The 26,945-nt window shown below is 44.9% G+C and overlaps 1 protein-coding gene across 6 annotated transcripts in view; it reads right to left on the bottom strand.

Annotated features, from left to right (window-relative positions):
* Positions 1–12,677: 12,677 nt before the first annotated feature.
* LOC137378399 (copine-1-like) overlaps positions 12,678–26,945 on the bottom strand; it is a 106,880-nt gene continuing 92,612 nt past the window's right edge. For all 6 annotated transcript variants that reach the window (XM_068048691.1, XM_068048689.1, XM_068048688.1 and 3 more), the window contains exons 10-16: positions 26,537–26,596; positions 25,014–25,147; positions 24,836–24,890; positions 23,947–23,998; positions 20,868–21,001; positions 19,393–19,629; positions 12,678–17,579 (exon numbers count right to left, since the gene is read on the bottom strand). In XM_068048691.1, coding sequence (XP_067904792.1) covers positions 17,466–17,579; positions 19,393–19,629; positions 20,868–21,001; positions 23,947–23,998; positions 24,836–24,890; positions 25,014–25,147; positions 26,537–26,596 — 786 coding nt within the window. In that variant the 3' untranslated portion in view covers positions 12,678–17,465. The remainder of the gene's footprint in view (positions 17,580–19,392; positions 19,630–20,867; positions 21,002–23,946; positions 23,999–24,835; positions 24,891–25,013; positions 25,148–26,536; positions 26,597–26,945) is intronic.

The raw sequence follows: 26,945 nt of genomic DNA, 5'->3' as shown, positions 1-26,945 counted from the left end.
ATCACCTTCAACCTTGACAGATTCATGTCGGAATTAGAAATAGGTTCATGTAAAAGTGATTTTTAAAAATTGGTTAGTATTTTCCCAACCCCAGAATATTCTATATCATTTGCAGACCCTTGCTTCACCATCCAGAGGGAGCTGTGGCCTCATCCTCTATGGAATATTGTAAGCCTCTGAGCATTCCCACAAGGGCTGTCCCTGAAAACCCTTCAGGTTGTTGGAAGTCCCATCTGGGTGAATTATAGAATCATAGAAAGTTTAAGGCACAGAAAGAGGCCATTTGGCCCATCGTGTCTCTGCCAGCTGAAAAACAATCTACCTATTCTAATCCCACCTTCCAGCATCTGGTCCGTAGCCCTGCAGATTACGGCACTTGAGGTGCATATCCAGACTCCTTTTGAATGAGTTGAGGGTCTCTGCCTCAACTACCACTTTCAGGCAGTGAGTTCCAGATCATCACCACCCTCTGGGTGAAAAGGTTTTTCCTCATCTCCCCTCTAGTTTTTCTACCAATCACTTTAAATCTATGCCCCCTCGTCACTGACCTCTCTGCTAAGGTGAATAGACCCTTCACCTCCACTCTATCCAGGACCCTCACAATTTTGTACATTTCAATCAGATCTCCCCTCAACCGTCTCTGTTTTAAGGAGAAAATCCCAGTCTATCCAATCTTTCCTCATAGCTGTATTTTTCCAGTCCTGGCAACATCCTCGTAAATCTCCTCTGTACCCTCTCTAGTGCAATTACATCCTTTCTGTAATGAGGTGACCAGAACTGCACACAGGCCTAACCAATTAGTTATACAGTTCCAGCATAACCTCCCTGATCTTATATTCTAGACCTCAGCTAATAAAGGAAAGCATTCCATTTGCCTTCTTAACCACCTTATCGACCTGTCCTGCTATCTTCAGGAATCTGTGGACATTCACTCCAAGGTCCCTCACTTCCTCTATACTCAGTTTTTCCATTAATCGTGTATTCCTTTGCCTTGTTTGACTTCCCCAAATGCATCACCTCACATTCCCCTGGGTTGAATTCCATTTGTCACTTTTCTGCCCATCTGACCAGACCATCAATATCTTCCTGCAGCCTACATCTATCTTCCTCGCTATCTACCACACGGCCAATCTTTGTGTCGTCTGCAAACTTCTTGATCATGCCCCCTACATTTACGACCAAATCATTAATATACACCACAAAAAGAAGGGGACCCAGTACTGAGCCCTGCGGAATGCCACTGGAAACAGCCCTCCAGTCACTAAAACACCCATCAACAATTACCCTTTGTTTCCTACCACTGAGCCAATTTTGTATCTACCTTGGTACATTTCCCTGGATCCCATGGGATTTTATTTTTTTAAACAGTCTGCCATGTGGGACCTTGTCAAAAACCTTGCTAAAATCCATGTAGACCACATCAACTGAACTACCCTCATCTATCTTCCTTGTTACTTCTTCAAAAAATTCCATCAAGTTAGTCAAACAAGATCTTCCCTTAACAAATCCAAGCTAACTATCCTTGATTAACCTGTGCCTTTCTAAGTGACAGTTTATCCTGTCACTCAGAATAGATTCCAATAATTTTCCCACTCGTGAGGTTAGATTGACTGGCCTGTAATTATTTGGTCTATCCTTCGTTCCCTTTTTAAACAGAGGTAAAATGTTAGCAGTTCTCCAATCCTCCAGCACCACACCTGTATCCAGTGAGGGCTGGAAAATGATGGTCAGACCCTCTGCTATTTCCTTTCTTGCTTCTTTTAACAGCCTGGGGTACATTTCATCCGGCCCTGGTGGTTTATCAATTTTCAAGGATGCCAATCCCATTAATACTTCCTCTCTCCCTATGTTTATCACATCCAATAATTAACACACTTCCTCCTTAACTACAATATCTGCATCATAGAGTGATACAGCACCAAAACAGCCCTTCGGCCCATCAAGTCTGTGCCGGCCATCCACCACCCATTTATACTAATCCTACATTAATCCCATTTTTCCCTCTCACATCCCCACCTTCCCTCAATTCTCCTACCACCTACCTACACTAGGGGCCATTTTTACAATGACCAATTTACCTATCAACCCGCAAGTCTTTGGCTGTGAGAGGAAACCGGAGCACCTGGAGAAAACCCACACGGTCACAGGGAGAATCTGCAAACTCCACACAGGCAGTACTCAGAATTGAACCCGGGTAACTAGAGCTGTGAGGCTGCGGTGCTAACTGTGCCACTGTGCTGCCGTCTTTTGTGAAAACAGGTGCAAAGTATTCATGAAGAACCATACCAACATCTTCCGCCCTGACATATAGGTTCCCTTTTTGGTCTTTTATGGACCCTACTCTCTCCTTAGTTATCCTCTTACTCTTAATGTATTGATAAGACATCTTTGGCTTCTCCTTGATTTTGCTAGCCAATATTCTAATTTCCTTTTTGATTTCACCCCTCCACTTTCTATACTCCTCTCGGCTTTCTGTAGTATTGAGTTCTTGGTGTTGGACATAAGCTTTCCTTTTCTGCCTTATCTTACCCTGTAAGCTCCTTGACATCCATGGGGCTCAAGATTTGGCATCTCGCCCTTTTTCTTGTGGGAACATGTTTACACTGAACCCATTGAATCTCCCCTTTGAATGTCTCCCACTGCTCTAACACTGATTTACCTTCAAGTAGCTGTTTCCAGTCCACTTCCACTAAATCACACCTCAGTTTAGTAAAATTGGCCTTGCCCCAGTTGAGAACTCTAACTCCTGTTCTATCTCTGTCCTTTTCCATAATTATGTTAAAACTGACTGAATTATGATCACTATCACCAAAATGCTCTCCCACTGCCACTCCTTCCACCTGCCCATCTTAATTTCCTAAAACTAAGTCCAACACTGCGCCCTCTCTTATTGGACTTACTACATACTGGGCAAAAAAGTTCTCCTGAACGCACCTCAAGAATTCTGCTTCCTCAATTCCTTTCACACGTAAACTATCCCAGTTAGTATTGGGGTAATTAAAATCCCTACTATTACTGCCCTGTAGTTCTTGCACTTCTCAGAGATTTGTCTACATATCTACTCTTCTATCTCCCTCTGACTGTGTTTGGGGGTCTATAGTACACTCTCAGCAGTGTGATTGCCCCTTTTTTGTTCCTTAGCTCAATCCATAAGATCTCATTTGATGAACCTTCCAATATATCATCCTTCCTCACAGCTGTAATAGTTTCCTTGACCAAAATTGCCACTCCACCTCCTTTCTTATCCCCCTCCCTATCGCGTCTGAAATCTCTGTAACTATTCCTGATCTCTTTATGCCATGTTTCTGTAATAGCTATGATATTGAACTGAGCTTCAATATGGCAGCCTGGCGATGAGAGATTTCAACAATGTTGTTTTTTCCGATGAGTAATTAAAGTGAGGCCCCTGTCTACCCTCCCAAGTAGAGGGATCCCATGGCAGTATTTATCATCAGACCCCTTTCCTATCCTGAGTGGTGTGAAACAGGGCTGTGTTCTCGCACCTACACTGTTTGGGATTTTCTTCTCCCTGCTGCTCTTACATGCGTTCAAATCTTCAGAAGAAGGAATTTTCCTCCACACAAGATCAGGTGGCAGGTTGTTCAACCTTGAGAGCGAAGACCAAAGTACGGAAAGTCCTCATCAGGGAACTCCTCTTTGCTGACGATGCTGCTTTAACATCTCACACTGAAGAGTGCCTGCAGAGACTCAACGACAGGATTGCGGCTGCCTGCAATGAATTTGACCTAACCATCAGCCTCAAGAAAACGAACATCATGGGACAGGACGTCAGAAATGCTCCATCCATCAATATTGGCGACCACGCTCTGGAAGTGGTTCAAGAGTTCACCTACCTAGGCTCAACTATCACCAGTAACCTGTCTCTCGATGCAGAAATCAACAAGCGCATGGGAAAGGCTTCCACTGCTATGTCCAGACTGGCCAAGAGAGTGTGGGAAAATGGCGAAATGACACGGAACACAAAAATCCGAGTGTATCAAGCCTGTGTCCTCAATACCTTGATCTACAGCAGCGAGGCCTGGACAACGTATGTCAGCCAAGAACGACGTCTCAATTCCATCTTCACTGTCTCTGCAGAATCCTTGGCATCAGGTGGCAGGACCGTATCTCCAACGCAGAAGTCCTCGAGGCGGCCAACATCCCCAGCATATACACACTACTGAGCCAGCAGCGCTTGAGATGGCTTGGCCATGTGAGCCACATGGAAGATGGCAGGATCCCCAAGGACACATTGTACAGCGAGCTCGTCACTGGTATCAGACCTACCGGCCGTCCATGTCTCTGCTTTAAAGACGTCTGCAAACGCGACATGAAGTCCTGTGACATTGATCACAAGTCGTGGGAGTCAGCTGCCAGCGATCGCCAGAGCTGGCGGGCAACCATAAGGGCGGGGCTAGAGTGTGGCGAGTCGAAGAGATTTAGCAGTTGGCAGGAAAAAAGACAGAAGCGCAAGGAGAGAGCCAACTGTGTAACAGCCCCGACAACCAATTTTATCTGCAGCACCTGTGGAAGAGTCTATCACTCCAGAATTGGCCTTTATAGCCACTCCAGGCACTGCTCCACAAACCACTGACCACCTCCAGGTGCTTACCCATTGTCTCTCGAGACAAGGAGGCCCAGCATTTATCCTTCAACGAAAATACCTAAAAACAGATTATCTGGCTATTTAAATAAAAGCAAAATACTGCAGATGCTGGAAATCTGAAATAACACCAAAAAGTGCTGGAAATACTTAGCAGGTCTGGCAGCGTCTATGGAGATAGAATAACTGACAAGGAGGTCATAGTATTGTTCTTCCTAAAAAGCCACAAACAGGACTGTCCCGGCAGACCCATTGTTTTAGCCTGTTCCTGCCCCACTGAACCTATTTCTTCCTGTCTTGGCTCTATCTTTTCTTCGCTGGTCCAGTCTCTTCCCACCTACATCCGTGACTCTTCTGACACCCTACGTCATTTTGACAATTTCCAGTTTCCTGGCCCCAAACACCTCCTCTTCACTATGGACGTCCAATCTCTCTACACCTCCATCCCCCACCAGGACGGTTTGAAGGCTCTCCGCTTCTTCCTTGAACAGAGGCCCAACCAGTCCCCATCCATTGCCACCCTCCTCCACCTGGCTGAACTTGTTCTCACATTGAACAACTTCTCCTTCAACTCCACTCACATCCTTCAAGTAAAAGGTGTTGCTATGGGTAACCCCATGGGCCCTAGTTATGCCTGCATTTTTGTGGGATATGTCGAATATTCCTTGTTCCAGTCCTACTCAGGCCCCCTCCCCAAACTCTTTTTCCGGTACATTGATGACTGTATCGGTGCCGTTTCCTGCTCCCACCCCGAACTGGAAAACTTGATCAACTTTGTTTCCAATTTCCACCCTTCTCTCACCTTTACATGGTCCATCTCCGACACTTCCCTTCCCTTCCTCGACTTCTCTGTCTCCATCTCTGGTGATAGGCTGTCTACTAATATTCATTATAAGCCCACCGACTCCCACAGCTACCTCGACTACACTTCTTCACACCCTACCTCCTGTAAGGACTCCATCCCATTCTCCCAGTTTCTCCGTCTCTGACGCATCTGCTCTGATGATGCTACCTTCCATGACGGTGCTTCTGACATGTCTTCCTTTTTCCTTAATCGAGGATTCCCCCCCCACTGTGGTTGACAGGGCCCTCAACCGTGTCCGGCCCATTTCCCACACCTCTACCCTCACCCGTTCCGCTCCCTCCCAGAACTGTGACAGGGTTCCCCTAGTCCTCACTTTCCACCCCATCAGCCTCCATATCTAAAGGATCATCCTCCGCCATTTCCGCCACCTCCAGCGTGATGCCACTACCAAACGCATCGTCCCCTCCCTTCCCCTGTCAGCATTCCGAAGGGATCGTTCCGTCCGTGACACCCTGGTTTACTCCTCCATTACCTCCGACACCTCGTCCTCTTCCCACGGCACCTTCCCCTGCAATCGCAGGAGGTGTAATACCTGCCCATTTACCTCCTCTCTCCTCACTACCCAAAGCCCCAAACACTCCTTTCAGGTGAAGCAGTGATTTACTTGTACTTCTTTCAATGTAGTATACTGTATTTGCTGCTCACAATGTGGTCTCCTCTACACTGGGGAGACCAAACGCAGACTGGGTGACCGCTTTGCAGAACACCTCCGCTCAGTCCGCAAACATGACCTCGAGCTTCCTTTTGCTTGCTAACTTAACCCCCTGCTCTCATGCTCACATCTCTTTCCTGGGATTGTTGCAGTGTTCCAGTGAACATCAACGCAAGCTTGAGGAACAGCATCTCATTTACTGATTAGGCACACTACAGCCTGCCGGACTGAACATTGAGTTCAATCATTTCAGAGCATGACAGGCCCCCACCCACCCCACCCACCCCACCCTTTTTTAAAGTTTTACCTTTATTTTTAGTTTAACTCTATTTTATCTTTGTATGTCATTTTATTTTAGTTTGTTTCATCATTACACTATTTTTACCATATGCTTGCCCACTGTTTTTACATGTTTTTTGCTTGTGGCTTTCATTATTCTGTCATTTAACACCCTCTCTGCACTAACGCTTTGTCTTTCACTACACCATTAACACACTCTTTGCCTTTGCCCCATGACCACCTTGTCAGTTATTCTCTGTGACCTTCTGTCCTATCAACACCTTCCCTTTTGTTCTCTTTTGCCCCACCCCCACTTTATTTGCTTAAAACCTTTTACATTTCTAACCATTGCCAGTTCTGATGAAAAGTCACTGACCTGAAACGTTAACTGCTGCTCTCTGCACAGATGCTGCCAGACTTGTTGAGTACTTCCAGCACTTTTTGGTTTTATTATCTGGCCATTTACTGCATTGTTGTTTGTATGATACTGGCATACATTACAAGAGTGACTACACTTTAAAAAAAGTATTTCATTGGCTGTAAATCATTATTGGAATGTCATGAGATTGTGAAAAGCATTATATAAATGCAAATCTTTCATTCCCATGGAACGTGTATCTGTGCCTAGTTTGGAGAATGATTCAATTGCTGCATGAATAGCTTTATAAATCAATAGTTAGGAATAAACTGTCAGGATTGATGCATCTTTGGATTGCAGTGACTGTGTGATTCAATTGTTCTCACACTTCTCTAGTTACCCAGCCCACTGGCTGCAAATTCTATCCTGGTTGACATCTCCACACAGCTGGCGATTAGCAGAGATTGAACTTGGCTCATTACCCTGTATGTTCCGGCCCCTTTCTCCTGTTGGACACAAGTCATAGGAAAGCCTCCAGTTTCCCTTGATTCTTTGCATGTGAACGTAGACAGGTTTCCGAGACTGATCACAGCCTACACCCACATCTAAGCAGTGATCAAGAGCAGAGTCTCCTGGTTGATTCTTTAACTCATCGATACGAACACCAACTCCACTGTTGCTCCTGATTCAGATCAGTTATCTCAGCATTAGAGACTGAATCTGGGACTATGTGTGATTTTGTATCACGGCAGATGCTCAATAATTAGCAGTTAGCCTATGCCTTTTAATTAATTAGGTCATTGCACTGACTGCTACGAGCTCTCAGAATTGCTCTCTGCTATAATTGAGCTACCAAGAGCATCAATACTAAATGTTAATGTGACTCGGACTGGACACTGCTAGTTACATGGCATCGTGGCTAAAATAAATCTTATGTAAGGTCTTGAGAAACTGTTAGTCCAGATCTGGGAAGTGACTGAAGCAGAAAAGGGTTTAATTTTGTTTACATGGTTTTGATTGACCATTTAGCTTCTGTCACTGATCATTGCACTGAGACAAACAGTGTGGACTAAGCTTAGCTTAGAGTAGAATAAATAGGTTTCTGATAAGCGCTGGTGAAATATCTTTTGCAAATTAACTACTATATATAGTATATAAATTATATATAATTACATAAATATATATACATACTTATTTCCATCTCCATAACATTACTCAACTCTGTCCCTGCTTCAGCTCATCTGCTGCTGAAACCCTCATCTCTGCATTTGCTACCTCTTGACTTGATTCTTCCAACACTCTACAGGCTGGTCTCCCACATTCTACCTTCTATAAACTTGAGATAATCCATACTCTGCTGCCCGTCTCCTAACTCACACCAAGTCCCCTTCCCGTCACTCCCATGCTCACTGACATACACTGGCTCCCGGTCAAGCAACATCTCGATTTTAACATTCTCATCCTTGTTTTCAAATCACTCCATGGCCTCGCCCCCTTCCTATCTCTGTAATCTCCTCCAGCCCCACGACCCTCTGAGATTTCTGCACTCCTCTAATTCTGGCCTCTTGCACATCCCTGATTTTAATCCCTCACCATTGGCTCACCTTCAGCTATCTGAACCCTAAGCTCTGGAATTCCCTCTCTAAACCCAGCTGCCTCTCTCTCCTCCTTTAAGACACTCATCAAAACCTACCTCTTTGACCAAGCTTTTTGTTATCTGACCCTTCTTCTTTGGCCTCCTTATCTTGAGAGACAATGGGTAAGCACCTGTAGGTGGTCAGTGGTGTGTGGAGCAGCACCTGGAGTGGCTATAAAGGCCAATTCTGGAGTGACAGACTCTTCCACAGGTGCTGCATAAAAATGTGTTTGACGGGGCTGTTACACAGTTGGCTCTCCCCTTGTGCTTCTGTCTTTTTTCCTGCCAACTGCTAAGTCTCTTTGACTCGCCACACTTTAGCCCCGTCTTTATGGCTGCCCGCCAGCTCTGGCGAACACTGGCAACTGATTCCCACGACTTGTGATCAATGTCACAGAACTTCATGTCGCGTTTGCAGACGTTTTTAAAGCGGAGACATGGACGGCCGGTAGGTCTGATACCAGTGGCGAGCTCGCTGTACAATGTGTCCTTGGGGATCCTGCCATCTTCCATGCGGCTCACATGGCCAAGCCATCTCAAGCGCTGCTGACTCAGTAGTGTGTATAAGCTGGGGATGTTGGCCGCTTCAAGGACTTCTGTGTTGGAGATACGATCCTGCCACCTGATGGCTTTATGTTATCTGACCTAACATCTCCTTATGAGGCTCAGTATGAAATGTTGTTTGATAGCATTCCCCTGCAGTAGCATGGGACATTTTACTAAGTTAAAGGTGTTATATAAATACAATTTGTTATGGTCTATCTAAATATTAAAAAGTTGCTTTCTAACGTCCAGTTGTAGGTCTCTGCTGCTCCCTGCTGGTTGGCAACACCTATTACCACTCAGCTAATGTACTGACCACAACTTCTTGTCTCTGGAAAGGTTCTGCTTTGGCGAGGCTTCACAACATTCTAGTATCTCATTCACTCCTGGTACGTGAGCCATGAAAGTGTGTGCCGACAAGCTATTCAACAAGGTGGGCAGCACATCACCATCCACACCCCCAATCCTAGAGTCTGGCCCTGGCATCATGCACCCCAACCCTCTATGAGGGGCCACTGCATGGTGACCGGGGGAGAGGGGAATCCTGAACCTTAAACCCTGAACCCTCTCTGCTCCAGCCTAAGTGGAGACCAAAAACACTTAAAACAAAGTTAAATATTTTCTGCTTCGATCACGTCCCAAAACAGGACAAATATTTCCTAAGACTATATATAATGTCTTTTTAAATTTGTTTATGGGATGTGAACATCACTGGCTAGGCTGGCATTTATTGCCCATCCCTAATTGCCCTCGAGAAGCCACATCGCATCTTTAGGGGGCACAGCATTAAACAAATCATCAGATGAGTGATTTAAAGTGGAGAATGTGTCTGGTCTGTGGGGATAAGGTGGGGAACTTCCTTTATGGGAGTATTAAGGAAGAGGCCACTCCAAACACCATGAGTCATGGGAGCTCCACTGACCACATCCTCACACCAAGAGGGGAAGCTCTTGCGTCACCCAGTTACAATCTGCCATTGTTTGAAAGCTGAGCTAGGCTTTTTTTTATTATTTGGTTCCAAACGCCCACCCACTCACCACCCTCCAGTGCACTGGTGAAAAACCTGCTTATTCCCATGAAGGACATTCCAAGGATTCAGCACCAGCGATTGTGAGGAGTTACAGCAGTAAAACAGGGATTTGAAAGGCACTGAGGGAATGGGGCTGGTGGTTATTTGCAGACAACACTGAAGTGTTTGTGACCCAGGCGTATGGAGGAGATTGAGGGAGGTGAGATGGAGAGTCGTTTTTGCTTTATTGCATTTTCTAAGTTACAATTAAGGGGATTAATTACTGTTTAAATGATTGGATAATTGATCTGTGACCAGGAACACTAGCTTTCATTTTCACTAGCTGGGAATATAAGACAACTAGAACAGGATTGGAGCCAAGCCCACATCCCCTGCCTATAATCCAGGGCAGTGCAGTAGCTCCATAACTTCCTCCAGCTCTACAACTCTCCAATTTTGGTCTCCTGCACATCCCCCGCTCTCTTTGCTCCACCATTGGCAGTTGTACCTTCCGTTGCCTTGGCTCCAAGCTCTGAAATTCCTTCCCTAAATCTCTCCACCTCTCTCTCTCTACTCCTTCCGGACACTCCTTAAAACCTACCTTGATCAATTCTTTAGCCAGCTGTGTAATAATTTATGTCGTTCGGTGTTATATTTTTATTTGATAACACTGCTGTGAAGCACCTTGGGACATTTTACTACACTAAAGTCGATATAGAAATACAGTTTGTTGGTGTTGAGGGTAAGAGGGAAGTACTCAATATGCCTCACCTCCCAAAACTGACAATGTGTTGTGGGAACAAATATACACGGCAATTAATTGGAACTTTTCACACAAATGGAAATAACAAAATGCTGGAAATGCAAAAAGTAAATCTAACAGCACCTGAAACTGAGGATACAGCTTCCTGATCGTGGCTGGGCACTCCATGGTTTGAGAACTGTTGTGAAATGCCTTGGGACCTTTTGCTACGTTGAAGGCACTATGTAAATGCAAGATGTTGCTGTTGTCATTGTGGGGTTACAGAGCACACAGGATTAATCCTGGTTTCTGAACTGCATTTGAATTTTGTTTGCTGTCAACCAGATTAAAATGCTAATATTGTCAGATACACTGCTGTGTCAACTAACACATATTAATTAAGAGCCAGCACAACTATTCAGAGCACTTGGTAATTTAACTAAAGAAAATAATTGTTTATTCATTGTGACACATCCTTGAAAGATCTTCAAAAGTCTCAGCCACGTTATCTGGGATAGGTCAAAGAACGAAACACCTTAGGTGATGATTTAAATATCTCTAACATAGACCATCCCCATTGCGAATGTACACGCAGTGGCCAAATTTGTTTAATTCATTGGCATAGGGAGTGGTTGAGGGAAAGGTGGAACGATTAAAATCAGGGATGCGCAAGAGGCCAAAATTGGACGAGCGCAGAGATCTCGGAGAGTTGTAGAGCTGGAGAAAGTTATGGAACTACTGCACTGCCCTGGATTACAGACAGGGGATGTGGGCTTGGCTCCAATCCTGTTCTGATCTTGTTATATTTCCAGCCAGTGAAAATGAAAGCTAGTGGTCCTAGTATAGATGCAGTTACGGGGAAGTTGGATAAACACACAATGGAGAATGGAACAGAAGGGTATGGTGATAGAGTGAAATGAGGAGGGGTGGGAGGGGGCTCATGTGGTGGAACATGAACAGATGAGCTGGATGGCCTGTTTCTGTGCTGTAACATTCTATGCCTGAACTGTGTCCGTCACAGTAGAGGCAGGGGTGAGTTCTGCGTTAGTATGACTCTATAGCAGCATCTTTCCACATATGAAGTGCATCCATTGGCTGAGATCGCAGAAGCTCAGGCTGCGTGTGAAGGGGGAGAAAGACAAGGACAGTGAACAATGGAGAAGGCTGAATGAACCACATGCTGTCATGAGTGACAAAAACCAGACAAGAGTCAAAGTTTCACGTGCATGTGCCTTGCCAATGATTGGATAGTATAATGTATAAGTGCTTAGAATGTAATGGGTAACCTAGTTATATGTACAAGTAGACACAATGGGATAGAGATGAGTAAGCATATGTAACAGAATGATTGGTAAATGCAAACGAAGAGTTATCTGTAAAATAGTATAAGAATGATGCTTTGAAACTACTCGGGGTGTTCGTACTCCATCTTGTATGGGTGCGGTCTCCCTTGCATATGCTTGCAATAAATCAGTGAACAAAAAAAACTGGAGTCTCCTGTGGTCTGTCGTGGGATCGGAGGGTGACTGAACTCCCTTTTCAGCGTGTTTATCGTTTCCTTTGCAATATATCAAAAAATGTTTGTAAATTACGGTAATGATCATTTTGCACTGAATACTATCCTTTGCTCAATAAATTGTCTGGTTAGCAGCACAAGTTTATTCAATCTGATCCACCTAGGCAAGGTAAAGAGAGCCAGAAGATATAGTGTCATATTTTCACTGTTCAATCTCAGGGTCTCACTATGTTCAGCTAAATACTGTCCAGGTAAAGACTCTTCTGTGGATCGAGGTCAGAGACACAGAGTCAGGTAAGAACATCTGGCATAAAACCCAAACCTGAACAACCAGGCTTCCTGTGTCTGTAAGAAACAGGCACAAAGTTAATGAGTTACTGCACTGTAAGTTCTATAGTTATGCAGCTACAAATTATGTACATATTCGACTGCTGCCCTAACCTTATTACTCAAAGATGTACACACACACACACGTGATATATATATATTTATTAATTCAAAACCCATCATAGTAAAAAAAAGTTACATTTAAACTAACTGGTCATGTTCTACTAAAGATGATTTTGTTTTACTGAACATTTGGTCTCAATGGGATCCCCTCATTCTGTCGGTTTGGAAAAGAAAAGGAAAGGATGGAGAGAAGGGATACACAAAGGAGAGGAAAGACTAACAGCTTAGTAACCATAATGATCCCAGTGAAATAATCCCAGCCTCCCATTCCTTTAATAAATTGAGACTGAAGATCTGAAAAATTACATCTAATACCTGGAGCTGTTTGGAATTTTATGAATTAATTTTAAGGGCAAGATACACAACATTTTAAACTCAAAGTGACCTTGATCCAGCAGATTCACAAGGAATCAAAAGTCACGAGACTAAAACTGGAGAAATGTATGCTTGGCACAAATTGCACTGAGTTCTGAGCACAGGCTCTTGGTCAGTTACATTGCTAAATGAAGCAATGGAGGAGGAGCAGACTACAGACTGTTGTCCCCAAGTATTAGTGAAGTCTCTACACAGATTTAGTGGCATACAACCTTCACACGGTCACTCACATTGCTTCAATTAGAAAGAGAACATAGCAGCAGTTGGACTCTGGCCGGAATTTTATGTTGGGCGGGAGGCCTCACCCAGCCGAAAAGTTGGTGGGGAGCCCAGCTTGGGGAGGCAGGCCGGGATGTTTCGCTCCCCAGGCCCTTAATTGGTCTTGGGCGGGACTTGCACCTCCTTGAGGCAGGAAGTCCCACCTTTGGAGCTGCCAACCAATCAGTGGGCCGGCAGCTCTTAGGCCAAGCAGCGCCATCAGGAGCAGTGGCCATTGCTGGGACTACACCCAGCGAGGCAAGTTCTTTACACAGAGGGTGGTGAGTGCCTGGAACTTGTTGCCGGGGGAGGTGGTGGAAGCAGGTACCATAGAGACGTTCAAGAGGCATCTTGACAAATACATGAATAGGATGGGAATAGAGGGATACGGACCCCGGAAGTGCAGAAGGTTTTAGTTTAGGCAGGCATCAAGATCGGCGCAGGCTTGGAGGGCTGAATGGCCTGTTCCTGTGCTGTACTGTTCTTTTGTTTTGTACACCCAGTTTCAGAAGATCGAGGAAGGACAGCCCTGCAAAGAAGGTAGGTTTTTAGGGTCTCATCGGGGGACAATTGGCCCGGCCCTGTCGAGGCAAGGGGGATGTCGGGGTTAAGGGGGGAGGAAAAAATCGTGTTGTGCGGTGGGGCAGTTGGGGTTTGGGGACGACCCTCAGAGGCACAGGGTGCCTAAATCAGGAGAGCCCCCCCCCCCAGCCTACAAGAATACCTGAGGTGGCCGGTGGAGGCCCTTAAGTGGCAGTTAATTGGCCACTTACAGGCCTTGATTGACCTGGGGTGGACAGGCCGTTTCTCGCCACCGCCCCAGGTAAAATTGCAGCGGGGGTGGGAGGAGGTCGGAAACGGCACCCCCCCCTCCCCTCCGGCCAGCAGCCCGCTTGTTGGGGAGCCATAAAATTCCAGCCTCTGTGTGTGCGAGTATGCATGTGTGTAGGACAGGGGCCCATTTAGGATTTCAGTGGCTGCTGGAGTTTTAGGTGAAATGAATGGCAGGCGATGGTAGATACTGCATCATCTCTCAACTGGAGGAGTAGAGTTAGGAGTTTGTGAACCATGAAACACCAACAGCTTTAATTCTGTCTCATCAGGACAGCAGACTGCAGCAGTTTAAATGCTAACCACCACATGAGACATTAACATATTTGGCTGGAGATTTAAAAGCTGACATTCTGCAGAGTTCCCAAGCACAGCCACAGTCACCTGCCAAACCTTTAACTGCAGTGATAGAAACAAACATTCAGCAAGGTCACAAAAGAACAAAGCTGGCTTGCTCACATTAATATCTCTGGGGCCAGTCTCACGCCTCACATTAAATCAATACCACATTCCATTTGCGGTTCAAGTGTGAAAACATTTCATTTGATACAGTGCCACACAACAGACTAGTGAGCAAAGTTATAGCTCATGGAATAAACGGGACAGTAGCAACATGGATACAAAATTGGCTGAGTGACAGGAAACAGAGAGTAGTGGTTAATGGATGTTTTTCGGGCTGGAGGAACGTTTGTAGTGGAGTTCCCCAAGGATCAGTGTTGGGACCTTCGCTTTTCCTGATATATATTAATGACTTAGATCTTGGTGTACAGGGCACAATTTCAAAGTTTGCAGATGATACGAAACTTGGAAGCATTGTGAACTGTGAGAACTGCAAAAGGACATAGACAAGTTGGTGGAATGGGCAGACAGGTGACAAATGAAGTTCAATGCAGAGAAATGTGAAGTGATTCATTTTAGTCGGAAGAACATGGAGAGACAATATAAAACAAAGAGTACAATTCTAAAGGGAATGCAAGAGCAGAGGCACCTGGGTGTATCTGTGCATAAGTCATTGAAGGTGGCAGGGCAGGTTGAGAGAGTGGTTAATGAAGCATACAGTATCCTGGGCTTTATTAACAGGGCCATAGAGTACAAGAGCAAGGAAGTTATGTTGAACTTGCATAAGACACTAGTTCTGCCTCAGCTGGAGTATTGTGTTCAGTTCTGGAAGCTGCATCTAAGGAAAGATGTGAAGACATCAGAGATTCACAAGAATGATTCCAGGGATGAGGAACTTCAGTTATGAAGATAGATTGCAGAAGTTAGGACTGTTTTCCTTGGAGAAAGCAGAGAGGTGATTTGATAGAGGTATTCAAAATCATGAGGGGTTTGGACAGAATAGATAGAGAGAAACTGTTCCCACTCGTGAAAGGATCAAGAACAAGAGGACACAGATTTAAGGTAATTGGCGAAAGCAGCAAAAGCGACATGAGGAAAAACATTTTCATGCAGCGAGTGGTTACGATCTGGAATGCATTACCTGAGTGTGTGGTGGAGGCAGGTTCAATCGAGGCATTCAAAAGGGAATTAGACAGTTAGCTGGAAAGGAAGAATGTACAGAGTTGTGGGGAGAAGGTGGGGGAGTGGCACCAAGTGAATTGCTCACTCAGAGAGCCAGTACAGACACGATGGGCCAAATGGCCTCCTTCTGTGTTGTAACAATTCTGTGATTGTGATTTTTAAAAATACAATTTGTGGATTGCCTGATTTGCAAAGGCAGAACATCCACCTTCAAGGTCTTACTGATGTAAAGGTACCATGAACGGATCCGGTCACCAGATGGGGGGGGGGGGGGGGGCGGTGAGTGGGGAAAGTAACTTCTCCAGGGCAAGGCGGCTGGAGTCCTCGTGCGGACGACCTAATGGGAAATATTCCAACTATTCAATAGAAGAGGGAAGCTTTTCACTTTGGCAAATGAGGAATCATCTCATTTCTGCTTCCAGCACCCCTCCTCCCCCCACCCCCATCCCATTGTTCCTTAGTAAAAAATGATCTTTTTGTATTTTAATGTTGCATAAAGTATAAAAATACAGCTGGGTATTCAAAAAGAGAATCAATAGAATAATTTAAGGGAAAAAAAATCCCATCACAAGGTATTTTATGCAATTTCTTAACCTGCCAACATACACACATTAACTGCTAGCAGAGGGGTTAGAAAGTGCAGCGAAACAGAAAGTGCAGTGGAAACCAATATTTTAAAAAATCCTGCTGTGAATAATTAATAATCTGTTCACAAACTATCAGCTGGGAAAAAATTAGTCCAAGTTAGAAAAAGTCGTATGGTCACAGATCACAGTATCTGAATACATACACTGCTTGCAGCAACATGCAAGAGAAGAAAACATTCTAAAGTTGACTGCCATCGATAATGACTTGATTACTATATGTAATACACACACACACTAAAAGGCACATTTATATAAAGTGCATGCAGCACCAGTGAATAAAGCTTTGGAAGTCAGGTGTGCAAAGCAGCAGTGAATTGATTGAACAGGTGACTCAATATGCATTTTAACAGTGCTCTGACAGATTTGCAATAATGTGCACAACACAGTGAGCAAATCAGCAGGAGACAGGGTTCCAAACTGCACAGTTCAGTTCAAACCCAGATTAAACCCAAAGTGGGCCAGCTATTGATCAGAGAATCTAAGGGAGTCGAGCCGGTGAACTCCTGGCCCTCACCTGAGCCAGGTGTGAATCCAGACACAACTACATGAGGACAAACCATGGGAACTGCCTGCCATACAGGCCCAAAGTAAAGTTGGGTTTTGAATCCCAGCTGAGGTTAAAAGCCAGGCAACACAATGGTGGGGGATATGCTGAGATTATAATCCAAACCTCTGAAATAGAGGAATATAGGAATCAAGGGAGTGACAATCTTCAAGCATTGAGATCACACTGAGAACTCAGCCAATATTAAACCCATCCCCATCCCAAAAGGGCCAGTCAGTAAAAGATTCTGATTGCAATCATGCTAAGATAGGCGACTAGTTAAATCATGTAGGTGGTAGCATTGCCAACATTCACGAGTCCTCCCAGGACTGTCGCCTGACCGAACCCAAGCATTTGAATCTAGAGCTCACCAAGGAGATTTGTGGAAAATGAAATTTTTGAATTTTCGATGTCAAGGTCAAGCATTTGAGAAAAATCCTCTGCCACTTGCAAATGTTGGCAATGCTGGAACTGCTTGTGGATCAGTCACCAGGAGAGATACTGCTCCCAATCCGTGCATATTGCATAGGGAATTGTTAGTGTCCTAGTCAATCAGCAAGGGTGCTTGCACACAGGTGAAGTGGGAACAGAGTCAATGTTATACTGAATGCAGTGCATCTACACCCTGGTGCACTGTTACTGGGCCGGATTTGGGGGGTTCACTGGTGCCAAATTTCTCATCTTGAAGTAAGACACTAACTGCTTCGGCACCTCAGCCAGTACAGTCTGGGCCAGGGCTTCCTTCGGAGCCTGAGGAAGAAAGGGGGGAGAAGAAAATCAGCATTACCATCAACAGAAAGAAAGACTGGCATTTCCACAGCATCTCATTAATCTTCAAGCACACACAACAAATCCCTATCCAGTTCAGTAATGTGTTATTCAGGCGAGTAAGGCAGTTATATTCACAAGCTGTTTCCAATTGTGGATGCTGGAACAAGGGACATGAATATTAAATAGTCACAGGACATGAATATTAAATAGTCACTGACAGACAAAATAACGAATTTAAGAAGTATTTCTTTACGAGTGGTGAGAATGTGGAACTCACTGGCACAAAGTAGTTGATGCCAATAGCACTGAAGTATTTAACAGGAAACTTGATATATCCATGAAGGAGTGGGGATACAGGGGTAGGGTGGTGGGGGGCAGAGTGGGAGGAGGCATGGAGTAGTAACACCAGCATAGACCAGTTGGGCTGAATGAATCTTCAGCATAAAAATGGGCAAATGTCATATTGTAGTTTACCTGCGATACACAGTGGATAGTAAATCCAGCTGAATGAATCTGATGCCACATTAAATATATCAACTGCCTGAAGTCCCCATCAGGCTGTGGGTTAATCAAAATTTTCAAGACTGAGATTCGTCAATTTTTGTTCAGAATACAGATCACAGCTGATCTAATTGAACTGAACAGCCTCCTCCTCCTCCTATGTTAGAAAACAAGGAATGTCAGCTCAGTCCAATGTCGAGCCAATCTCGACATCCACTCAAGAATATTCTCAAGCAGTGTTGCTGGATGGTGATGAGCCCCAGGTCGTTCACCCCCTTACCCCAGGAGGAATGTCCAGGGAAAGCCTACACATACTAGCAATAGCAACTCACCTACAGACAGAGTCACCATTGTGGTCTGAATGCAAGTGCAATTAAAAAGACTTGAAATTATAGAGCATCTTTCACGAGCTCCGAACATCCCAAAGTGCTTCAGAGCCAGTGAAGTTCTACTGAAGTGTTGTCTCTGTTGTAATGTAGGAAACGTGGCAGCCAATTTGTGCACAGAAAGCTCCCACAGATGGAAATGTGATAATGACCAGATAATCTGTTTTAGTGATGCTTTTTGATGGATAAATATTGGCCAGGACAACAGGCAGAACTCCCTTGCTCCTCTTCAAAATTGTGCCATTAGATTTTTTATGTCCACGTAAGGGGGCAGACAGGGCCTTGGATTAACATAGAAAATATTACGGCATAGAAGGAGGCCATTTGGCCCATAGTGTCTGTGCCGGCTAAAAGGCAGAGAGTTAGTTATACAGCCTAATCCCGCTTGCCAGCTCTTGGCCCGTAGCCCTGTTGGTTACAGTACTTAATGTGCATATCCAATTTTTTTTTATATATGTAAACACGATGAGGGTTTCTCCCTCTACCACCCTTTTAGGTAGAGTGCCAGATCCGCACAACCCTCTGGGTGAAAGAAATTTCTCAATTCCCCTTATCTTTCCACCAATTATTTGAAATCCATGTGCCCTGGTTATTAAGGTCTCTGCTCTGCTAAGAGAAATAGGTCCTTCCTATCCACTCTGTCTTAACAGCTCATCCACAAATGTTGAGTGTCAGCCTGTATTTTGTGCTCGAGTCTCTGGACTGGAACTTGAAGCCAGAACCTGCTAACTCAACAGGTCAGTGCTACCCACTGAGCCACAGCTGACACCCAAGTGTGAAGAGAGTGGAGCTCAGGCATGTGGTTACATTAATGTCAAAGAGGCTTCAACACGGCACCTGATGCTGATCCAGAGGGCTGCACGGAAGCTCTGCCTAGGCTGTACCTCTAAGTCTGTCATACTTACATTCTGAAACTGTCTGAAGGGTACAAACTGCACAATGTCCCGGGCAACTTTCTCTCCAGTCAGCGACTTCAGGACCCCATCATCTCCATCCAGAAACTCCATGGCTTTAAAATCTGCACTGCCAACACCAACAATGATGATGGACATGGGCAACTTAGAGGCTTCCACAATTGCATTCCTTGTCTGGTCCAAATCAGTTATCTCCCCATCAGTGATAATTAACAGAACGTAATATTGCTGTAACAGAAGGAATCAGAGAGTGAAACAGACAGTGTAAGCTCAAGTGTATAGGAAGATCCCAAGTCACTGATATAAATTGTAAAATGTTGAGGCCCCAGCACAGACCCCTGCGGGACTCCACTCGTCACATCCCGCCAATCAGCAAAGGACCCATTGATGCATACTCTGTTTTCTGCCAGCCAGCCAATCTTCTATCCATGCTAATATGTTACCCCCTACACCATGAGCTCTTACTTTCGCAATAACCTTTTATGTGGCACCTTGTCAAATACTTTCTAGAAATCCAAGTACAGTACATCAACGGGTTCCCCTTTATCCATAGCGCATGCCACTCCTTCAATGGTATTCAAACTAATCACTGTACCCTCTCAAGGCCTGGACGATCAGATGAGAGAAATATCTTCAAGACAACGAATTCTTTCTCTCAAGAAAAAATACTTGTATTTCAGACTGCACAGGCAAACATTCGGTACCAGCTGTCCAGCACCGACATCCCCTCAATAGTCCAGCCTCACCTCACTATGTTGCTGTGGTTGTGGCCAAGTGAGGCTAGCAGAAGCCATGAACCTCTCCAAACCTACAGCTGCCCATCCCCCTGCTCAATGTGCCTCCCATTCTCTCCCCCACCCACCACTGCCCTCTAGCCAGGAAATCCCAGGACTGACCACATTCTCCAGCCAGCCTTCAGCTGAGATATCACTTCAATTAACCCACTTTCATTAATGTATGGAATGATACAGCACAGGAGGCGGCCATTCAGTACATCGTGTCTCTACTGGCTCTTTGAAAGAGATATACAATTAGTCCCACTTCCCCTGCTCTTGCCCCATAGCCCTGCACATTTTTCACCTTCAAGTATTTATCCAATTCCCTTTTGAAAGTTATTATTGAATCTGCTTTCACCGCCTTTTCAGGCGGCACGTTCCCAATCACAGCTCCTCGATGAGTAAAAAAACTTCTCCTCTCCCCTCTGGTTCTTTTGCTAATTACCATAAATCTGTATCCTCTGGTTACTGACCCTCCTGCCACTGGAAAGTCTCTCTCCTTACCTACTCTATAAAAACTCTCAATTTTGAACCCCTCCATTAAATCTCCACTTAACCATCTCTGTTCTAATAAGAACAATCCTAGCTTCTCCAATCTGAAGCAGGCAGGATGCATGGAGTGAGGTTTCTTGGTGAACAGATCTGGTGTTGCTCCTTGCAGCCCGGACTGTGCCGTGGCTCCATACTCACCCCGGCAATCGCTTGCTGAGTGGAAGCTGCGGCGAACTGGGCCACGTGGGTTATAATGGGCGAAAAGTTGGTTGGCCCATAGAGTCTCACGTTGACAATCGCATTGCGGTAGGCATCAATAATACCCTGTACCCCTGTCAAAAGAGAATATTGTTAATCCATCTCAAATAGCATTGCACAAGACATGAAGTAAAACCAAACATTAGAATCAGAACTCAACTAAAGAACTGAACATCACTCGGTTTCCCTCAGTGAATCTTTATTTTGCTCCCTGTTGAGAGTGTCTGGGATGATTCTTGGTCAATCTGTGGGAAACAAGCTATGAAACTTGGCTCTGCCACGCTCCTCACACCGTCCTTACAGTCAACTGCCCAACATCTCTGCCCCAGCAGGCAATTCCAAGATGAACAGTGCCCTCACCTACATCATCTCTGCATACAGAGCCTCTGGTATTTTGGCCAACTCCCCATGGTTGGTGAAGTAAGCTCAGGCCTTTAGCACTGGCAGGGTCTTCAACATTGGGGGGCATCGCAGCTCAGCTCAGTCCCATCTTCACGGGCTCGCCAGCAAGGGTCACTGCACAGCAACCAGGAGCTCCCTGGATTGTCTCCCCTTGGTGCACGCTGCGAGATACAGCAAGGGGAATAGAAACGGGGAGGTTATTTAGCCCCTCAAACCTGTTCCGCCATTCAATGAAATCATGGCCCAATTCCACATCTCAGCCATTGACTAATAATCCCTTAATATCTTTGGTTAACAAAAAAAGTTACTTTTCGTTAGCCAGTAAACCCAGGAGAGGTACCATTTTTTATTATTTTATTTTAGAGATACAGCACTGAAACAGGCCCTTCGGCCCACCGAGTCTGTGCCAACCAACAACCACTCATTTATAGTAATCCTACATTAATCCCACATCCCCACCATTCTCCTACCACCTACCTACACTAGGGGAAATTTACAATGGCCAATTTACCTATTAACCTGCAAGTCTTTGGCTGTGGGAGGAAACCGGAACAGTCACAGGGAGAACTTGCAAACTCCGCACATGTAGTACCCAGAACTGAACCCGGGTCGCTGGAGCTGTGAGGCTGCGGTGCTATCCACTGCGCCACTGTGCCGCCGTTAACCATGTTTAAAGTAGCAAAAACTTAACTTATTGGAGCAGACTAGAAAAAGCGGACGTTTCATCAGCATTGTAGCAGCACCTCATGGAAAGAAAAATGCTGCAGCCAACACAGCCCAAACCGTTCCTTCCAACCAAGTCAGACTTCGAGAATATATGTTTAATGTGAAGCTGCATTCTGTTCGCAGGCCATACATTATTTACGGTTTCAGTAGGATTAAAATTTTACACCAACCCTGTGAGTGCGTTAGAAGGGGAGACTTTGAAGGTGGGGGCAAGGCTTCCCACTGCCCAGACTGCCCCTCAAAATAACTAGGAAGGTTTTCAGCTGGCTGTGATTTGGTGCTTGGGAGAAGCAGATGTGAAGGTTAGATATTTCCCAGTCGGCAGCAGAATCACGGAGGTGTGGGAAAAGGGGGAAGAAAAGGGCAAACACATTTCCCCATCTATTTTTAATGCCATGGGTTATGCTTTCCCCTCCCAATCCTGGATTTGCACCACACCTTCAGACACAGTTAACATCCCACCTCAATCCAGAGTAATATTCCTACCATTGGCTCAAAAGGCAGTGGGGGGGCATGGAGATAAGAGGAGTGCTGTTGGGTTGAGTGTGCACACTCCCTGCCTACACTCAGAGCACATTCCACCAGGTTGGAAAGATGATACTGTAACAAGGTGTAGGCAATGTCATCAGCTTAATGATGATTTAACAAGGAATGAGATATCACTTCACCATCAGTTACAGTCATGGGCAGAGAGGTTTAGGGAGGGAATTCCAGATCTTGGGGCCCAGGTGACTGAAGGAATGGCTGCCAATGGTAGAGTGGGAGGGCAGGGTGGGATGAAGAAGAGGCCAGAGTCAGAGGAACAGGAAGTTCAGGGTGGGGAAGGGTTTGTACGGATGAAGGGTGGGGGGAGTGGTGCAAGAGCATGGAGGCATTTGAACACAAGGCCGAGTACTTGAAACTGAAGGTGCAGGCCACCAGGAGCCAATGATGGTCAGTGAGCACAGGACATGGTGAGAGTTACGGTACAGGCAGCAGAGTTTTGGATGAGTGCCAGTTTATGGCAGGGTGAAACACGGGAGACTGGCCAGGAGTACAATGGAATAAAAGCAAAATACTGCGGATGCTGGAAATCTGAAATAAAAACAAGAAATGCTGGAACCACTCAGCAGGTCTGGCAGCATCTGTGGAAAGAGAAGCAGAGTTAACGTGGGAGGTGCCCCACCCCCACCTCACTTGCTTATAACCTGTGACATTTTTAATATTTGTCAGTTCCGAAGAAGGGTCACTGACCCGAAACGTTAACTCTGCTTCTCTTTCCACAGATGCTGCCAGACCTGCTGAGTGGTTCCAGCATTTCTTGTTTTTAGTACAATGGAATAGTTGATTCTGGAGTTAACAAAGGCGTGGTTGAGGGTTCCAGCAGATGAGTATAGGCAGGGACAAAGATGGCCAATGCCAAGAGCTGGAAGTTAACAGTCTGTGTGAGATGGAGTGATACAGGGTCAGCTCTGCCTCAAACGGGACACCGAGGTTATGAACAGATGGTCACAAGTTTTAATGTGCAGTGACAGTGGCACTGCCCGAGTTCAATCTACCCAGCCTACAAAGAAATGAGACTGGTATGGCGCTTCTGAGCAGCCAGCAGATACAGAGCTCTCCAGACTGGAATTGCAAATTCCCAGTAAGGTGAAATCAGATTCAATAGATTTTTGGTCAGCAAGGCAGGTAGATGACACGGATCAGCTACGATCGAACTGACTAGTTGAACAGGCCACTCCCGTTCCTATGTTCCATTTTGGAACATCTGTGGCAGCTCCATAAAACCTCAACCGGATAGAGAGGTTTATCAGGATTCAGCAGGAAGTACACTAAACAGAAAGCATTTGTCCTACACTCTCCTTTTCCTTTACCAATGATTCCACCTCGGACAGATGGAGAAATTTCCTACCTTGGCAGTATGGGTTGTTGGGATCAAAATTCAAGGAAAACTCATGTGATACCTGAGAAAAGCAGGAAATAGAATTTAGGTTCAAAATCTTCCTTACTGAAATTATCTCAACTGTAGTTTTTTCCGTGTTTCACTCCCTCCTTCCAGGTCAGTGTTCCATAGCTACACTACTCAATGATTTAAGGCTCCATCAATCTCACTCCTGGATCAATCCTGGAGTAAGGTGGCACCATTCCGAATAATGCCACAACCAGATCCCTTCACAAAATTGACCCAGAGAACAACAACCTTAGGGTCAGGGCCCCGAGGTGTCTGAACTCCACGTGGGAGCAGCATCTTCTGCTGGAGATTCCAGGGTTGGGCATGGCAGCCAGCTATAGAACTTATAGTCAGTTTCAGAACAACATTCAGAGGCATCAGGGATTTATGAACCTGGATGCTTCACATCTGCCTCCAACAAAGAAGCCCCATGTTGTGAAGATTGCAAAAAGGAGAGCAGATTGGACAGATCAGGAAGTGGTGGTTAGATGACTGCATGCTTTAGTTTTGTACAATGTCAGAGGAAAAGCAGACTGAACAAGCGTTAAGCTGTGTTTAACTAGCAGACAGTGCATTAAGTCATAATTTTAACAGTGAGGTTGCAGCAATATGGGGACTCTGATATTTGGAGCAGTAGTAAATTTGTAGCACATAGGGCAGAGACTATGCATCATGTTTTAAATGCAAATGTTTTCTTTCTTACTTGATGAATGCATTGCAGAAAAAAAAAACTGCTATCAGTCACAAGTGGAAAATGATATGGGGGGGAAAAGGTCATACAGCACCTGTAAAACACTGCAAAGAATAAAACAACCTTCAAACCAGCACTGCACCTCACGATTGTTTTTACCTGCCAGTTGGGAGGGACTTGAGCACCAAATCCAAATGCAGGAAACAGCTTATCTCTATGGAGACAGGCAGAACAGAGTGATGAGGCAGAATGAAATACTGTCAGTTTATTGCTCACTTCACTAATCCAACCAGGAGCACATTAAAAATAAAACGATGGAAGAGTGAGGAAATCTTACGTATCGTAATCCTGCACAACCTGTCCGACAGACCAGATGGCAGTCAGGTACTCGTTGACTCCATTCGGGCTGAGGTAATGCAGGGAGTCTGGTGAGCGAGGATCTCCATTGGATCCAGTGAAGTCTACACCAACCTACAAGAGGGGGAAATTATAAAGAACATTTAATAAAAGCGACAAAACAAAAAACTGCAAACCTATTAAAAAACTTTAAGCCTATGCACAGGTTCCTGTGGGGTCATCAGATTACTATGTCCACATTTATAATGGGGACTTCCAATGTAAATGTGTCACGCTGTAATTACATCCTCCCAGCAGTGGTGGCATAGTTCCTCAGTTTTGCACTTTCCAACACCCCTCAAACCAATTTTCCCTCTCTAATTCCATATTGCCCTAAAATTTGCTTTTTAGCTATAAATATAAAATCAAATGATTATATAAAAGAACTGAATGTATGGCTTAAAAATTAGGACTAAATTACACTGGGTCCATTTTTAACCACGCCCTCTAACTCCTGTTCACCTGATGACCCTTGCCCTCACCTCCCAGTGACTAACACAACGAGAGACTGACCAGTCCAAAATAAAAGCTCCCAGAAATACACAGCTCCATTAACACCTGAGAAAAATTCATCAACAAATCAGAAGACATCAGTTTCCTCAGTAGGTGCGGTCCACATAATATGTTAGCTGTCTTTTTCTTCAGATGCTGTCGGACTGATTTTGGCTTATCTTAGCCAGCACTTTTTACAAGAAACAACTGAGGAAATCCAGGATGCAAAGATGCTTGTCCCATACTGCACTATATTCCATCATTGTAATACAACTCAGCACTTTCTAATCAAAGCACTGCAACACAAAAAAAACACCTTCTGTCCCTCAGTATGAGCCTCTGTTCAGCCAATGCGATTGACTTTTTTTTAAAAATATGAATTTCATTCTCAAGAGCATGGACATTGCTGCCAAGACAGGTATTTATTGTCCATCAATAGAGTGGCCCTGAGAAGGTGGTGGTGGGCCAATTGAGTAGCTTGCTAGGTCACTTCAGAGGGCAGTTAAGAGTCAACCACATTGGTGCCAGACTGGAATCACAAAAGGGCCCAGACCAGGTAAGGACGGCAGATTTCCTTCCTGAAAAGGACATGAGTGAACCAGTTGGGTTTTTAGGACAACCCGACAACTTCGTGATTATTTTTACTGATGAAGTTTTTTCATTTCTGATTTTTTATCCCCACTGAATTCATCTTCTGAAACTCATTCTGAGTTATTAATGAAATATCCTTTTAAGGAGTCCAATTTCTGCTCTGGTCTGTGCAGAATTCAAATACTAGAATATGACAGGCACCAGCAGGTGGACTGTATCACCTGATGTACAAAAACCATTAACAGTTTCAGCCTCAAAGTCTCCATGGCCCGTGGAGTGTTACATCAAACTGTACAATCACACGCAGAGCAAGACACATTGGAGTGCATGTCCCCCAAACCCCTACTGTGGTGGGTGGAAACACCATTGAAATTTACTCACAGTGAAATTGATCTGACATCCTCCCATAACGTAATCCAGGAAAGAGTAATCAGTTTCTACCTGTTAAATTGAACAAGATGGAATCAGTACAGCTTGCAAAGGTTGGCCTGCTGATAAATTAATTCAGTGGGGTAGAAACAGAGAAACTGTTCCTTCCGGTAGAGAGTCCAGAAAAAGGGCCACAACCTTACAATTAGAGCTAGACCATTGAGGAGTTAAATCAGGAAGCACTTTTCCCACACAAAGGGCAGTGGAAATCTGGAACTCTCTCCCTCAAATATATGTGGATGCTGGGGCCAATTCAAAATTTTCAAGAGCGATAGATTTTTGTTGGGTCAGAGTATCAGGTGATTTGGGTAAATGGAGTTGAACTACAGATCAGCCACAGTCTAAACCAATGGCAAAGCAG

This window comes from Heterodontus francisci, chromosome 16, assembly GCF_036365525.1.
Source record: "Heterodontus francisci isolate sHetFra1 chromosome 16, sHetFra1.hap1, whole genome shotgun sequence".
Taxonomy (NCBI): Eukaryota; Metazoa; Chordata; class Chondrichthyes; order Heterodontiformes; family Heterodontidae; genus Heterodontus; species Heterodontus francisci.
The sequence above is the reverse complement of the archived record's forward strand: the minus strand, read 5'-3'. Positions and strand labels throughout refer to the sequence as shown.